The following is a 16,347-nucleotide window of genomic DNA, read 5'->3' on the forward strand; positions in this document are numbered from 1 at the left end:
TTGCGAGCTCTCTGCGGGGGAGTCACGTAGCTGCATCTGCCACGCTTCCAGGTGGCTTTGGCTCCACCATAGCTCTGGCTCTATATGCAGCATATGCAGCGCCCACACGTATATGGGAGACATCTTATCTGTATCTGCAAACAGACAGAGGACATATCTGCCATGGCCGCTCATCCTCCGCACCCACACATGCACAGCTCCCTGCACTGTCAGTCAACAGACAAACATGCCAAGATGTTGAATTTGTACTTCCGCTTCTACTTCTTGTTCTTCTTGGCTTTCCCATTTTTCCTACTGCTGCCGCCGCCTGGCCCGAGGCTGGAAAATCAGTTTTTCTGTTGTTGCTGATTTGTCGCACGACTTGAATTCCTGATTATGCTGCACTGCACAGCGGAGGACGAGGCGCACGGAAAAATCATTTTCGCAAATAAAAATTACAAAAAAAAAAAGGGAACTCGCGAAAAAAAAAACATATTTCAAACACACATTGAAGAGGCATTAATTATGCGTAAATGAGCTTAATGCATCAATTAATCAAATCAAAGGCGGCAGTGGCCAGTGCAGGCCGCAGTGCTGCAGGCGGAGTTTCTCGTCTCATCCCGTTCCTCATCTCATCAGCATCCCGGTGCTTTGTCGCGTCGCACAAAAGCGCGAACTCGCGGAAAGCCCAACAACTCCAGTTGCCCCATTCCGGGGCAAGGGTCATGTCCAGGACGTAGTTGTGGACACCCCATATCCTGGGCTGCGAATGGTCCAGTGGTCGGTCCCAAGCCGGGCAGTTATAGTTTGACTTTTACATTGATTTCTAAATAAATCAATTTAGTTTTATTCCATTCTATGACTGCATTCTTGCAGGATCGGAAAAACACCCTTTTATAAAGGAAAACTAAACAAAGTAGTAGAGCCGTTTGTTTTATTTCCAATTTTACACATACCATAAAGCTTCATTTGTTGTTATCCTTAATTTTCTTGGCCGCTGCGATTTGTAAACATTTTTTTTAAATGTTAAATTTAAGGTAACGTTTTTTAAAACTCTTGTAGCATTTATCTTATGTCAGTCATGAGCTCGACTGTGCTCTCTGCAGTAGTGCCACAGCTATCAGCTTTTTAGAAGCAACGACGAATAAATATGGTTAGTTGGTCAGTTCGCCAACAGATGGCCTTTAAAAGCTTTATGGTTATAAGCTATTTGACATGACTTAACATCATGAAAGAGCTTTCATCTGTAAAAATTGTGTAATTGTGGTGCTATGACACTAGCCTAAATTTCTATGGAATGTACATTTACAACTAAATATTCAAAAAAATGTTTTTAATTTTTTAGGATTGGTCTATTTATTATTGTAGTTCTAACAAAAGTGTAATAACATGGACAATAGTGTAGGATTATTATTATAATTATTTTTAATTCAAATCGATACAATCAAGATGTTTCTTACATTTTTATTTATATATTATTATATGTATGTATGCATACAATATACATATTCATATTTTAAAGATGTCCTTTGGTTTTGTTCGTCAAAGTTCCCGGTTTGTAGGGCGAAACCAAAAAACGAAGATACCACAAACAAGAGTTGAGCAAAACTTAAATGTGTAACGGGTAACGCTCAATTTAAAAAGAAAAAGATTTTAAAAATGAAACATTTACGGACACGCTTCCGGACTTTTCTTATTTCTAAGTGCGTTAACAAAAACTGAAAACAGTGTGCATTAATAATGTTAAAAACTGGTAAAATAAATATGTATATGGCTAAAGTTTAAACCACCCAATGTGGACCTGCATAGAAACAGCTGCACTTTTTTAATGGATTTTTATTTATATAAGTGATTTGATACAAAACAAGCCACTATAAATAATAAATGCCCATTTATCGCCTGGACTTTTTAAGCAGTAAAAACTATTAAATATTCGAACCACAAAATAATGATAATTACTTCAGCATTAGTAAATTCTTGATTATTTCTACAACAAATCTGTGACCATTGTCTTCATTGACTTATTACCCATTAAGATGTATTATCGTCGGACTAGGAGGTAGATACTATACGAAGTCATGAAGATCTGCTTTTGACCTATAGGGCAATGGATAACAGTGATCAGCAATCCATATTATTTTGAGGATTATTTACTTAATAAAAAAGTAACATTCAACATTCAAAATTAAGTACTCTCTTTACACAATTTATACAATTCAAAAGAGCCGGGCGAACTTGCAGCTGCAAATTCTAATTCGCGGTTCTAAACAATTCATAGTAAAATGTTTTGTAATTAAAATATTCCCACTCTATCTGTTATCCTGTTACTAGCGACAGAAAGTAGTTGGAATTTATGTAATGTTTTCTGAACGTTACCCACAACCTCTTTTTGTTACCAAACAATTTCCGGGAGAGCTGCCCTTGAAAGGTTTTAATTAATCATCCTCTTGGTCTGGATTTAAGCCACATGCCGGATGGTTTTTACATAAATATCAGAAACTAAGGCATCTGTGCTAACCGTCAAAATGCCAGCGAAGTGTCAGAAAAGCTGCAACAGAGAGTTTGCAGTAACTAAGACAGGCAACTTGTCCTGAATACGCTTTACATCGAAATGCCAGCGGAACATCAAAACAAACTCACACATGGCATTGCGTACACTGCGTTCCCTCGACTCCTTGGTCTTGGCAATGGCCTAAGTAAACACACTTACACATGCCTGCTGCGCGGTGACCACCAGAAGTAATTAGTATGCATGGTTGGGCTCCCACGCACTTGCGGTGTTCGATGCTCATTCAACTCTAACGCATGCCGGCATATCCTTGGCGGGAGGGAAGGAGCATTCATATCATAAAGTTGCTGCAGCCGCCATCCTTGAGCAATTATCTTTATGGCGTCCGACGGGATCCAGCTCCCCTCCTAATCAGTGTCTGAGTCCTTGAGGTAGGTAAATCTGTGGAATCCAGGACGTCGGCAATGCTTGGCAACAACTTGGTCGCTCAGAAGTATGCAATGCCTTTTTGGCAGCCAAGATTGTGCTAGCTGCGTGATTTCGCGCTTCGTGAGTGTGTGCTTTGTGTGACTTTGTTCGAGTGTGTGTGTGGGGGGAGAGAGAGATAGAAAGAGAGAGAGAGGGAAGGAGTGTGTCTGATGTCTGTGAAAATTTTAGCTTCCTTAAAAATGGCATATATAGCGACATGATATTGAAATTTGGTAAATAAAGTTGTTTATGCGATGGAAATGTGGAGGGGAAAAACCATAAGGTAGCAGAATATTTAGGTAGGGAGTATCTTTAAAAAACTTTAAACCTTAATATTCATTTAATTCCTACCAAAAATTTTACTTAAATATTGGTCTGACATTTACAGAATTTTAAATAGATTTAATTAACAAATTTGGGTAATATTATTATATAAATGCCCCAGGCATCTTTTTTAAAGATGGTCTAACTTTCCATCAAATATTAATGCTTCCATTATTGAATATTCTGTCCACTTTTCACATACAATTGCGATTCAACAATGGAATAAAATCCTGTTAGCAGTTTCCATTTCATGCGATTAATGATGCCATTAATATATGTTCGTACATGTGTCACTTGTCCTGGCATAAAGACTGTATAAATTATGTGGTCAGTCGCTCAACAAATGCAATAATGTTCGCCAATTGCCCTATTAAATGTTTGCCGGCTTTAAGAATCGCCAGCCGGGAACTGGGAACTCGGCAATATTTGTAATTAGTTTCCGGCTTCTCGTTTTCCGGTTTGCCCCCAAAAGAATTGGAAAGTTCCGCGGAGGCTCTTTGATGTGATATTACCCACTGGAACTGGAACTCTATTAACCCGCCTGCCACCTGGCTCAGCTTCGATTGAAGGCGATTTCTATTAGGCACTGACTTTGATATTTATGCGCCGTCACGCGGCGACAGGCAGGCGTCACTAAGGACGACAGGAAGTCCTCTCAGCCAGGATGCGGAATGGGAGCACACTGTCACGGCAGTTTCTAGTACACTAATGCTATTAATATAACACCCGCACCGGCAGGAAGTCGTAATGGCAGCCTGTGTTTGACTAACTCTATGATAAATATATTACATTATGCTGGAAACCCAATAAACGTATACAAACAGCACTGAAAGTCTGTTTGCCTTATTGTTGTAAAACTTTATAATATATCAGAATTGCTCCTGGTACTAGGGTCATAAACAAAGTGCCAGCGGGACGGCATAGGATGCAGCAGGCGCATAAAACTCATGGGTCGAGTCATATATCTGATGGCGGGCCTCGGCACTTTTATGTCCCACATGGCTGCAGTTAACCCCTGTTCCCGCGATGGATGGAGCATAGCCACCGCCAGCTACTACTCCTGCGCAGGGAATTCCTTGCCTTGAGTGCGGAAAACCCCACTTAGAAACGTAGCACCCTTATTGGCCAGGAGGGTGTCATTGGGCTCAAGGACTTGGCTGTCTTGGAGCTCTCACATGTGGCGGTCCCTTTAATATCATTGTCATTCATTATTATCCATTCGTACAGAACTTTTAAATGCTATTCACCTTCGATTCTAGAGTTTCTAATGGAATTATTGCAAGTTTATAATTTGTTCATAATATTTCCCAGTGCTACAAGGATACTTTTATAAATTAGTTCATGGCTTAGCGAGGCAATTGAACAAAGCTTAGAGTACAGATTCTTGTTTTACACCTAATTTTTATACTTTAATGAACATTATGAGAAAATTATTTTTTGCCATGTTATAAATATTTTCCTGTTTCCCATCTCGTATTCAGTTTCAATCAAGTGTAATTCTTCGGTAAAAATAACTTGACCGCAATATGGACTATGTATATCCGCTGACCCAACTCAACCTGCTAAAACAGGGGCAGCTGTCACAAACAAATCACTGCCAATGCTCTGATACGATTTAACCAAAAAGAAATATATATATATTAGAAAAAACACGTGCAGACAGAGGTGGCACTTGAATTCACAGGTGGCCGCAACTGGCGACCGGGGAAAAGTGTCATTTAGGTGCATTGACAGCCGTTTGGGTCACAAGTCTCGAATATTTCAGAAAATACAACCGTCGCCATGGGATTTATGTAGGATTGGGTATATAAATCAAATTCAAGATCCCTTCCAAGGACATCTTTATCTGTGTTTATAGTGGAATATGCAGCCTTTATATACTTTAAATTCACCAAGGAAATAATTCCCATCTTAACCATGGGCTTAAGTCTGCCATTAAATTAATTTGCAAATTGAGAGTCATGAGTCTTGACAACCAACTTTAGTTAGTGATTATATTGTGCCTAATTTACCGAATAATTGTGTCCAAGTGAAATTGAAGTAAATTCATTAACAGCAAAAGGTAAGCCTATTATTTAGTTAATCACCAGAATTGTCGGTCCATCCACAAGAGCAGCCACATTTGACTATCATAACTAAGAATAGGCTTAGCCGTCCATCAAGCCAAGCTGGCAGTTCAAAGGACATCTTTATACACATTTGGCTTGCTAATTTCTAAAAGTGAAATAAGAACACTGCTAAAAATTACCCAAAAATCAACTTTTAGTATTTTTCTAACAATGCGTTATGATTTTCTGAAAACTGAGAGTAAATAAAAAGATTATTTTCCTTTCAATTGAATCATTTTTCTAAGAACATATTAAAGAATCTCATTTATAACAATAAGATGCAACTAGTAAATGGCGTTTAGTAGAAATTTTTTTTTTTTTTTGGTATAGAGATGACAGAAATATCGGTATATATATATATATTAACGATACCAGTTCAAGGAAGCGGTACATGTTTGTGCGATAAATTAACATTTGAGATGATAAAAAATATATTTTATTAAAATAATATGTTTAATATAATAACTATTTATAGTTTGTTCATTTTAGGAATAAAGGAAAATATTAATATATCAAAATTGAACAGATATTTTCCTGATATTTAATGTTCCGATATATGTATCGATTTTCAAATATAGTATCTCATTAATTTATAGAACAGTGTTAAGATGAGTCTAAATTTTATTCTGCAAGTTATAGAAAAAAAAACACAGAGTTTATCAAATCGATACTATCGAAATTGAACGCAAAGCTATGAAATATTGAAATCGAAATTTTGCGATATACATATGCGCGTTAAATCGATTTCAGTTTAATAAACCGAACTTTAGCATACGTTTTCTATCGAAATGTAAATTGTGCTTAAAATAAGAAATTTAAAAACATACAATTAAAGCATTTCTAATTTCCATATATAACTTTAGGAAATTCTCGATATGATATTGATCGGCATATCCATATATCATGCTCTTCCTCCTCCGATATACTTCCCTAGATTATGTTGCAACCAAGGCCACGGTTACTTGGCATAGCACACATACAATATTGTCAACAATTATCAGGAAGTGCAACTGCATCAGCTGCAGCTTCAAGCGAACACGGCATACGAATTTGCAAAATGAAAATGATTCCAGTTGCCATGGAGCAAAGGGAGGTTTCAGTGGCAGCAGCAGCAACAGCTGGAACCGTTCCCAGAGAGTTGGCCATGTCCAAAGGTCATGAATACATTCAAGCATCCATCAGTGGAGCTGCAATCCCCATCCTTGATGGGGCCCATTCATATTCGACGATGTAGTGGCTATTTTTGTAGCCGCTGGATTCTTAACATGCGCAGCTACAGTAAATGCGAGAGAAATAACGTTTCAGGCTTTAATCGGACTCAATGGTACAAACACGCGAATTAATTACACAGCCCTTGGCAATCCCGGCTGCAATCCCAGATGATACATTAAACCCTCTGTCTCTTTTTGATTTGACTTTCTCTCGATTTTAAGACCAGCAATGTAAATATTATACTTGCCAGTGTTAATATTCCTCGTACCGCTGGGCAAAAAGTTAATTATAATGTGTACATATTTACCCCTTAATTTGTTTACGCTCGAGTCGCTTACCAAAAGTGTAATTGACAGTTGGCAAGATGATGGGGCCGTCTCGTAATTAATTAATTGACTCAAATTAAATCAAGACGAATCTTAGAATCCAAGCTTAATTAATTCGCTGCCACGTCCCTCACAGTGTCACATCATCCACACGTGATAAATTAAGGCTTTAAAGAGGCGGCTGCACGGTCTGGAAGTCACTGCTTTGTGGGCAAAAGTGCACCTAATTAGTGTTCCCCCTCGAATGAGTGAGTTCTCCGGCGGATGTCAGTGACCCGACTGCCTCGGAAAAGATTCAAGCCCCCGTCTACATATTTCAATAAGAATTTTCACTCGAGAAAGTTGGGTCTTCAAAGTTTCTACAACATTTACCTGTCTGTAAGTCGATGTTTTTTTTCTCATTCTCCTTATTTCTTTTTAAAGTTTCTCCTTGTTTCCTGCGACGTTTAACTCAAGGATTACTGCAGATGTCAGACTTAAGTTTAGTGAGCAATGCATTTGTTGAGCTAAACTTTTTACAAATCGCTGATATTAAAGATTATAACATCACAAACACTTTCATTTAGCAGTCTGGACTATAATTAATATATTGTTTAACCACTAAGTCTATAAAGAAAACAAACCAAAACTGAATCCGAAATGTTTTATAAAGAATCTTAAAAGTGCTTGCAAGTCAAGAGTGTGCAATTTAATTTACTCGTTCATTCATTACATTCTTCCCTTTTTTCTTAATACCCTAAGGGATTTATTTGCACTTCCACACACATTCAAAGAAGTCGGATTATTGTGGCTGTTGCCTTGGTTTCCGGGAAAATTCAAGCTTTGATTTGCAGACACCTGATTTTAATTACGCATACGCCCCTTGTGATTCAAGGCTAGCCACAAAAATGTGCGTTACGTTTCAATTGAATGATGACATCAACCGGGGATAAAAAAGAAACAACTCCTTAGGGCCAGAAGCTCTCCTTTATTCGATAATGGCATGCTGGTAATTCGGATTAAATTTATTTATTAATGTCTCCTGGCGCCAGGACTCCCTCAATCCAGGCAAACCGAATACGGAAGGCTGGATAAACAAGAGGACAGCCGAGCCGAGCGATGGGGAGTACAATAATAATATAAACATGCTATGTAAATTTGCTGTGTGGCCGGGGCCGTTTTCGAATAACGCTCAACCAGTGGCAGATGTAAGATTTCCAACAGCACGTGACGGTATTACCAAAGGCGATTTTCCCCGGCCGCCTCGGGTGGCAAGGATAAATCAATGTTGGCTTTTGCCGAAGCACTTGGGGGCCAAAAAGCGAAAGTTAAAATTTATTTGAAAATTCAACACAGAAAAGCAACTATTGTGCTCCGGCATGGCCTCTGGCCGACTCACCTGGCTCGCCTTTCACCTGCGTCCCAAAAATCTCTTTCTAATTCCACACAAATTAGGCACAAGAGAGCAGAAATTGAAGTGAAATCAAATACTCGTCAACCTAAATTCAATTGCGAACATGGTTTAGCTCAAGGTCCTTTCGTTGCTAGGTCCAAATACTACCCTGCTTCCTTTGGAATCCTGAGCTTATGGAGTTTTGAGTCATCGGAAAATGATTTCTCTTCATTTTATTTAAAGTAAGTTGTATGCTGATTTAACAATTAAAAAATATCGCATTAAACAATTGAACGAAGTAAATTAGAAAAAACATCATCAGCATCGTTTATAAAAATATAAAAATTACTAAAAAATATCGAGTATAATTTAGAAAATTGTTCTCTTCTTATATTTATCTTTTTATCGATTAAAAATTTGAAGGCTATATTTTGCTTAACTCTTTTTATTTAATATCTTACAATAAAAGTCCTATCTAGAACCGATGCTTATGTCTCACGAAAATACTAATATAAAATATCTAACAATAACTAAATATTTATTATATAAGAAAATTAGTTTAAACCTGACATTATTGAAGATTATTCTTCTAATCTGCCAAAGAATCTGAGCAAAATTTATTATTATTAAATGCCTTCCCATACTACAAGATATTTCGCTGTCCGTAAACTTTGTCAAACATTCCATTTCCTTTTTAATTTTGCTGTATTTATTTTTATTTTCTGGCCAATCAGGAAACATTAAGCTTTAAGTAACTTGAATTTTTATATGTATCCTTTTCTAATAGCCTTGTGACTTTTTTACATTAAACATTGTAATTATTGTATAGAAGTTATGCAGGAACGTGTCGTTGAAACCTTTGCAAAACGTACTTATTATGTTAAGAACTTCTATTTTCCTTTCTAATGTGTATTTAAACAGATTCCTTGTTTTAAGTCATTCCTCGAGAGGTGTGCTCTTAATATGTATTGTTTGCTAAGTAGCTACTTCTAAGGAAATATTTTCTCAGCTTCTGCTTGCTGCTGCTGAAGTAATATACACGCTGTATTACGTATACGACACGTGGCACGTTGTAGGAGCAACTCGACGCACATTTACATCGCATCGAATCGATAACATTAAGTATGTACATTCATCCGCGCATTCTGTCGGGATATATGGATACTCCCATTTAAGTACAGAGAGGAGGCTAGAGACAATCATCCGACCTCCTACCACGATTCAAAACAATACCGAACTTTGTGGCATCCACAATTCGAACTAGATGTTGTTTTCACTATAAAACTAGACTTCTACCTGCAGCAAAGAATGTTTGTACTTGTAAGACACAAAAAACTGTCCCTGGTTGTTCCTCTCGATTCGAACAGATTGAATTTGCAGCCTCAGGGACCTAAAACATGAAGGGAATGCTTGGGAACACGATAAGCTTTTGTTGTCACTTTAATGCGCAATTATGGGGAAGCAGAGAGGGAAAGCCAATGTTGACACAAAAAACAGTTTGAAGTACACTGAAAAACCATTATTGCAAGGCAACCAAACTGAAAAACTCAAAAGAACTCGAAGACACTCAAAGGTAAACAGAACAATACCGTAAACAATATATTATGTTATGTTATTCTGAATTCATTCATTTTAAATAGTGTTTTGTGGCTCAAGTTTGTTTTGTTTTGAATTTAATACAGGTTTATAAAATCTGAAAGTTAATCTGTGATATATCAATTAAGCTAATAGGCTAATCGAATGCGATTCAAAATTCTACATCAATTAAAAATAAGGAGAGAAAGAGATTACAACTTAGTATTATAATTACAAAAGTAATACACCTTTTTATTTACAAATTTCGAAAGTAGAATATTTTTTTTCAAGTGCACCCACACACTGTATGAATTTAAAGCATCTCCTTGTCCAACTATTCCCCATCGACTGATGCTCTCTGCAGTCAAAGCCATCACAATCATTGCATTGACTTTGAATGAATGACGGGGGAGAACGGACGATTGTCAAGGCTTTTAACAAAATGAACTTGTGTCATGGCTGTACATAAATATGATTGATCAAGAGAATGGTATATTCTATATAAACATGTATGTATGTTTACGAAATTTCCACTTAATGTTCAGACTTTAAGGTGACTCTGTTAGTAGTCCAAGTCCACATTGCAATGCTGACACCGTCCGTTCACAATGGTATTGCCGCCTCTTTGGTAGACGGTGCCACGCCCCCTGCCATCACCGCCTCGGGATATGACCACGTTCCCACTGCTGCCTGGAGAGGAGAAGCTACGATATTCCTGACCATCCAAATAGACGGGATCTCCGTGCGGGTTGGGACCTGTTCGAGTACAAAATTGATCGAAGGATTGGGAATGGCAATGGCTTCTATGTACTTACAAGTCAGGCATACCCCATTGACCACCACCGTGCTGGGATGGGCTGCAAATGATTAGAAAGGTATCAATTAGTTTCTGCTGCTAACCGGCAGCAGAATCAATTCGACGTGCTCACCACAGACAAGAGCCGGAATCAAAGCCAACGGGAGCAGAACACACGTCAGGTAGTTCATGTTTGAGCCGATAGACAACTGACTGGACTCTCACCACGCCGCTTATATAGTGTGCTCGGTCGGCAATTCAATCCGAATCAAAATCAATTTGCATAAGCCTGCATTCTAGCGGCAATGCGCTGCTTTCAAAACACACGGAATTCGAGGCACTCCATATAGTACACTTGTATTCCTAACAGTTTTCCCCCCGCACAAAAACAGATTTCGAAGGGTTTTCCCCAATTCGATTCTACGTAATTGATTTCCTTGAACTTCTACAGATGAAATTTATAAGAGTCACGCCTAAAAGCACTGTTTACAATTACTGCCAGACATTCTAAACATGAATGGCAAACGCGATTCCAGAGAATCACACCCCCAACCTAGCCATCCAACCATCAATCCATCGCAGCAAAACTGGTTCCCGTACTAAAATGTCGTGACTCGTGAACAGAACGTAAAATGTACCGCCACGAACTGACATTTAATAAAAATGGTTTTAAACACAAAATAAACTAATTAAGTACCACAAAAAATAAGTAGTTCTTAATGATTACAGAGGATGAAAGTACATTATAATTGAGTGACTTGCAAACTAATTGCAAAAGGAAGAGAGATTTCTTGAGAAGTGTGTCTTAAAATCTGAGATGAATGTAAACAACCCCCCTTTTTAGGCTCATATATTTTTAATATTTTATTATAATAACTGTAGCGCATCTAGTAAACACTTCAACTGGACTATCTGATGAGCTACTAATTGTTTTTAAAAGTATCTGTGGGCAATTCCCTGTGGAGATTTATACTTACGTAGCGTTTTGTTTATATGCGAAGCATTCTCTGCAGCGATAAGGTTCGAATCGGAACGGAGATCGGTGAGTGCATCGTATATAAGCGGCTGCTGTCGATTGTACCTGGTCCAGACCAGTTCGACATATCAACAGATCCGCACAATAATGAGACATCTGACGGCATTGGCAATACTCGCTCTCACTGCCCTGGCGCTGACCGAGGCGGCTGTTTACATTGGCGGCGGTTGCTACGACTGTAAGTTTGACCCCTGAAAATATATTTCAAAGCTGAGCAAAGAAAAAACACAAAAATGTAAGCCAAGAAAGTAATATTTCAGATATTGTTAGCCCACTCCCAAATATTGTTTATTGGGCTTATTGAAACTTGACTTGATGATTTGGTGCAAGTTTTTTATCTTTTCCAACAAATAATACAGCGAAAGCAAGAGTCTTTTTAGAACTTGTTTTAGAAAATATTGCCTTAGTGTGTATAGGTGCATAGTTGTTGACTCTGAAAACAATTACTTAATGTATTTTAATTTGAAGCTCTTGAAAAGGAATTGATTATTTGTTAGACGTTTAAACATCCCACGAAAAATTTATCTGTTAGTTTTCTGCAAAGTATGAGCAAGGTTTTAATGCTATGAAGATGTCATAATTTAACTGTTTTTTATTATTTAATTTTGAAATGTGGTAAAGCATTGTGAACTTTGCTGACACTTATATAAACTTGCAATTACATTTAGAACGCAAACCAATTTCGCGCAATTAAGTAACCGCATGAACCTCTCATTCGACCGACACTTTTAGGTAATCCGCCCGGAGGCCAGGGACCTGGAGTCTACACAGGGGTCAACGGAGGACGCGGAGGAGGAGGAGGAGGTGGTGGCAACTATTACAACGGAGGTGGTGGCGGCCGCGGAGGAGGCGGTGGGCGTCCAGTCTATTCGGGTAACTTCGGACCTGGCTATAACAACGGAGGTGGTCGCGGTGGCGGTGGCTATGGCGGCGGCGGTTACGGAGGTGGTTACGATGACGGCGGTCTAACGCAGATTATAAGCGGATGAGTATATAATCTAGGGGCTTTACGTCATTAAATACCGCAAATGACCAACCGTCAGCTGATATTTAGCTTTCCCATTAATAGAATAAAACAAATACAAAACAGAAATAATTGTGTGTTTTATCATTACGTTTATGACATCGACCCTTTTTATAAAATATTAAGGGACATTTGTATGCAACTTTTAGTAATTTGTATAAATTTATTTATTACCTTTATTGGTAAATAGAAATGAATTATCTAATTTATCAGTCCTTGTGTTAATTATAATCACAAACATTGATAAATTATTAACAACTTATTACATTTATTTCTTAATTTTAATTAGTAAATAGAAATGAACTACCTAATTTATCAGTCCTTTTCTTAATTATAATCACAAACTGCGCTAGAGAATTAAAAACAATACTGATGAACAATTTGAAAATTAATCAATATAAAAATAAAAATTCTTCGTTGACTTATTAATTAAGTTACAATGACAGTGTAAATGCAATATAATATAAACATATTTCTTGAATTTGGGACCTAAAAAATTGCATTGCATATTCTTAGACAATTTTTTAAGGTTTCTAAGCCCATAGTGATTTCAAAATCACCCTTTTATATAATTTTTCTAACAAGAAACCCTCATAGTGATAGACTCCCCTCGTTATTGATGCTCTACTCCACCAGACTCTATATTTATTCGAAATATTCCTTTAAAAAATCAAAAAGGACCTGTACTTTTACTACTTCGTTATAAGCATTTCAGTGCTAAGAGCTTGGAATGGTAATTTTATGGCAGGTACGGAATTATTTTCTGATTTGATTGCCCAGAGTCATAAATTGTAAAATGAAATTCCCTTTGAGTGGTATGTGTTTCCGCGCTATGAATTGGCCCGTTGGCCGGTGCCAGTCCAGCTCTTTGAGTGAATATTACCCGGAGGGTATTTTTCCGTTTTTCTTAATTTATTTCATACTATGCGTTTTCATATTCATGTTTTGCTAACCATTTGCATTTTATGGGATCCAACATTCTCTTAGAAAAATAGGCGGAATTTTGATTAAAAAGTAATGAATTTGATGTTCGTGGAAATCTAATTTAAAGCAATTCGTGAATAAATTCATACCTACTTGGCCATGCTCTTTATTCTGTAGCTGAAAAACAACTGGGAAAATGCATTTGCTCTTTCAGAAATTGCTCAGTTCAAGGCTCGGGCTTCCTTCCTTTCATTCTATAGTTTAGTTTCCTAGAGAACAGGACACCATGGAAACTTTTGTGGGCGGAAGGCAAATGAAAATAATTGATAAGCATTTCAAAGTTTCGGGCTCCCTTTACTTATCTCTCTTAATTACAAGGCTCGTCCTTGTTAAATATGCATCGCATCGGATTTCCCCAAAAAGATGGGGGAAGAAGAAGCCCATCGCCACTTAATTGATTCAATTAAAAGTTCGATTTATCTGCCGAACAATGGTTTTGGCGAGCTTGGTTGAACTTAGCGACCCGGAATCGATTTTTTGCCCTTTATTAAATTTCAATTATCTTTATTAAAGAATGCACTTCAAGCAGAAAAACGGATAGAAATATGGAATTATCCTTTTGTCAGACTATTCCATTATATGTATGGTTTAAGTCTCATGTGTCAAAGATGTATTTATTGGTGGCAAAAATATATATTCCTTTCAGGAAAATCGGTTTTATATTCAATCAAAATTTCTAAGAACTTTCTGTGTCATATTTATACTTAAGCTCTCTTGGAAGAATTTCTAATTAAGCTTTGGGGAGGTGAACAGCTTATTTCTTGGGGTATTTTTTACTCTTTTTTTTCGTTTCTTTGGGTTCCCTTTGCGAATGACAGGTTGACAATTTTTTTCTTTCAACCCTGCGGTTGAACTTTGCCGCTTGAATAAGTCACAAAAGGCAGGGTAAATCGAGTCAAATGATTCGTTGCAAGGTCCGACAAAGCCACCTGTTCGTCCACTGTTCTATGCATAGGAAATATTGTCTGCTCCATTACACTGCATTCTCCGAACTAATAGGACCCGGCTTCCCACTTCCCAGGACTACTTCAATTACGCGCTTGCCAAGCAACAGCAGCACCACAAGTCGAGCCAGCAATTTTCAGGCGAAAAGTGACAGAATGGAGTGGCAGGTGGATGTACCACGGAACCATTAGCGTTCAATTTCCCAGCTTCGGGTAAAAACTAAGCGAGTGCGCGAGCGAAATTAACTTCGACCATCCCCAGCCACCTTGCCGCTTTGCGACGTGAGCAACTCTTAAAATGGCCAACTTTATGCATCATCCTGGGGAAAGTTTGCTGTTGCTCGGGAAACTGTATAAAAAAACGCAGTCGATATAATTTACCTTTACGTATTTTTTTTTTTGTCTGCCATTCAAGGTAAGCGAACTGATTATATTTCCTAATTAATTTTTAAACTTGTGACCCATACTTTGTAACTGGAAATATATTCCCTCTAAGAACTAAGAGCATAAAATGAAATGCCAAAAATATCACCAAGGTTTTAAAGCATCGAAAACTGTTCCATGGAATTTTCATTTGTGCGATGTAGCTTGTTCTTGGGAACATTTTAAATAGACTTTGTAACACTTATAGCAACTCCGATTGAAAGGACTTTTAGCAGGCCATAAATCGGAATCAAAAGGATTCTGGAAAAAGGACTCTTATCAAATGAGTTCGATTTGCAGCAAGGATAGGCCAAATGAGGTATGCATGAACCAACCACAGAGTTACCAAAATTTGAATCCTACTCCATGAAAGGACGCCCAACTAAAGTCCTTCAATGTAAGAGTTTCCAAAGCCAGGATGCAGCAAAACGATTGCAAGGCGGAAGTTCGAAGCTCTACTGTGAAAAACACATGGGAAAAGGGAAGGCTAAAGTTTACTTGCAGTTTATGCATTTTCCAGGCAGAGCCTTTTATTTTCTGTCGGAGGAGGCTGTAAGAGCTGTGTTAAAAATCCGAGAAATCTGTAGTCACGACAGCAGCAAGTTATTCTCGATTTTAACACTGTTACTTTTGTAAACTAAATATGTATGTAAAGAATTACTCCTTGACAATGTCATATACAAAAAAACTTTTAACAACCAATCTCGTGAGTCAACAGTTGAGCGGCAGCTGAGGCAAACTCAGCAGCTAAAAGTTTTCGTGGCTAGGGATAGATTAAAAATAATAGTTGTGCGACGGTTCTGTCAAAAGTTTACAAGCTTAAATGTACGAAAGAAAACACAAAAAATAAAAGAAAGCAAATTACAAACAAAAATATATCAAGCTTTCGGTAACTACCAATGATGAACTTTACTATAGTTTGAACACGAAACAAATTTTGCTTAATCATTTGAGTTTTTGTTACTAAATGGATATTTGTAACTATACGGGTAAAATAAATAACATCACACCCACGATTTCCTCACTAAAATGCTTATATTTCAAACAATTTCTCATTACATTTATTATTATTTCGTTTATTGAGAATTTAAACAGAGTTACGTTAGAAATCATAAGGACATTAAAATCCCAATAAAAATTCTGTAAAATTAAGCAACAATATGTTCCAGGGATAAAATTCAGAGTAAATTTCCTGATTTTTACCGTCTAACATTTTGTAGCATAGTTAGGAAACCCTTTTGTGAAAGATATATGTATATTTAAACAT

General features: G+C 37.4%; 2 protein-coding genes across 2 annotated transcripts; one reads left to right on the top strand and one right to left on the bottom strand.

Moving 5' to 3' along the window:
* Window positions 1–10,098: 10,098 nt before the first annotated feature.
* BomBc3 (Bomanin Bicipital 3) lies at window positions 10,099–10,876 on the bottom strand. Its single transcript, XM_020957402.2, has 3 exons — window positions 10,803–10,876; window positions 10,689–10,730; window positions 10,099–10,629 (listed from the first exon to the last, which is right to left on the bottom strand). The coding sequence occupies exons 1-3, from the start codon at window positions 10,858–10,860 to the stop codon at window positions 10,436–10,438; spliced, it is 294 nt and encodes a 97-aa protein (XP_020813061.2). The 5' UTR covers window positions 10,861–10,876; the 3' UTR covers window positions 10,099–10,435.
* An 874-nt stretch (window positions 10,877–11,750) lies between these two features.
* Window positions 11,751–12,798, top strand: BomT3 (Bomanin Tailed 3). Its single transcript, XM_020957329.2, has 2 exons — window positions 11,751–11,883; window positions 12,438–12,798. The coding sequence occupies exons 1-2, from the start codon at window positions 11,793–11,795 to the stop codon at window positions 12,692–12,694; spliced, it is 348 nt and encodes a 115-aa protein (XP_020812988.2). The 5' UTR covers window positions 11,751–11,792; the 3' UTR covers window positions 12,695–12,798.
* Window positions 12,799–16,347: the final 3,549 nt, after the last annotated feature.

This window comes from Drosophila serrata, unplaced genomic scaffold (genome assembly GCF_035046125.1).
Source record: "Drosophila serrata isolate PLE 108 unplaced genomic scaffold, ASM3504612v1 contig_228, whole genome shotgun sequence".
In the NCBI taxonomy this organism is placed as follows: Eukaryota; Metazoa; Arthropoda; class Insecta; order Diptera; family Drosophilidae; genus Drosophila; species Drosophila serrata.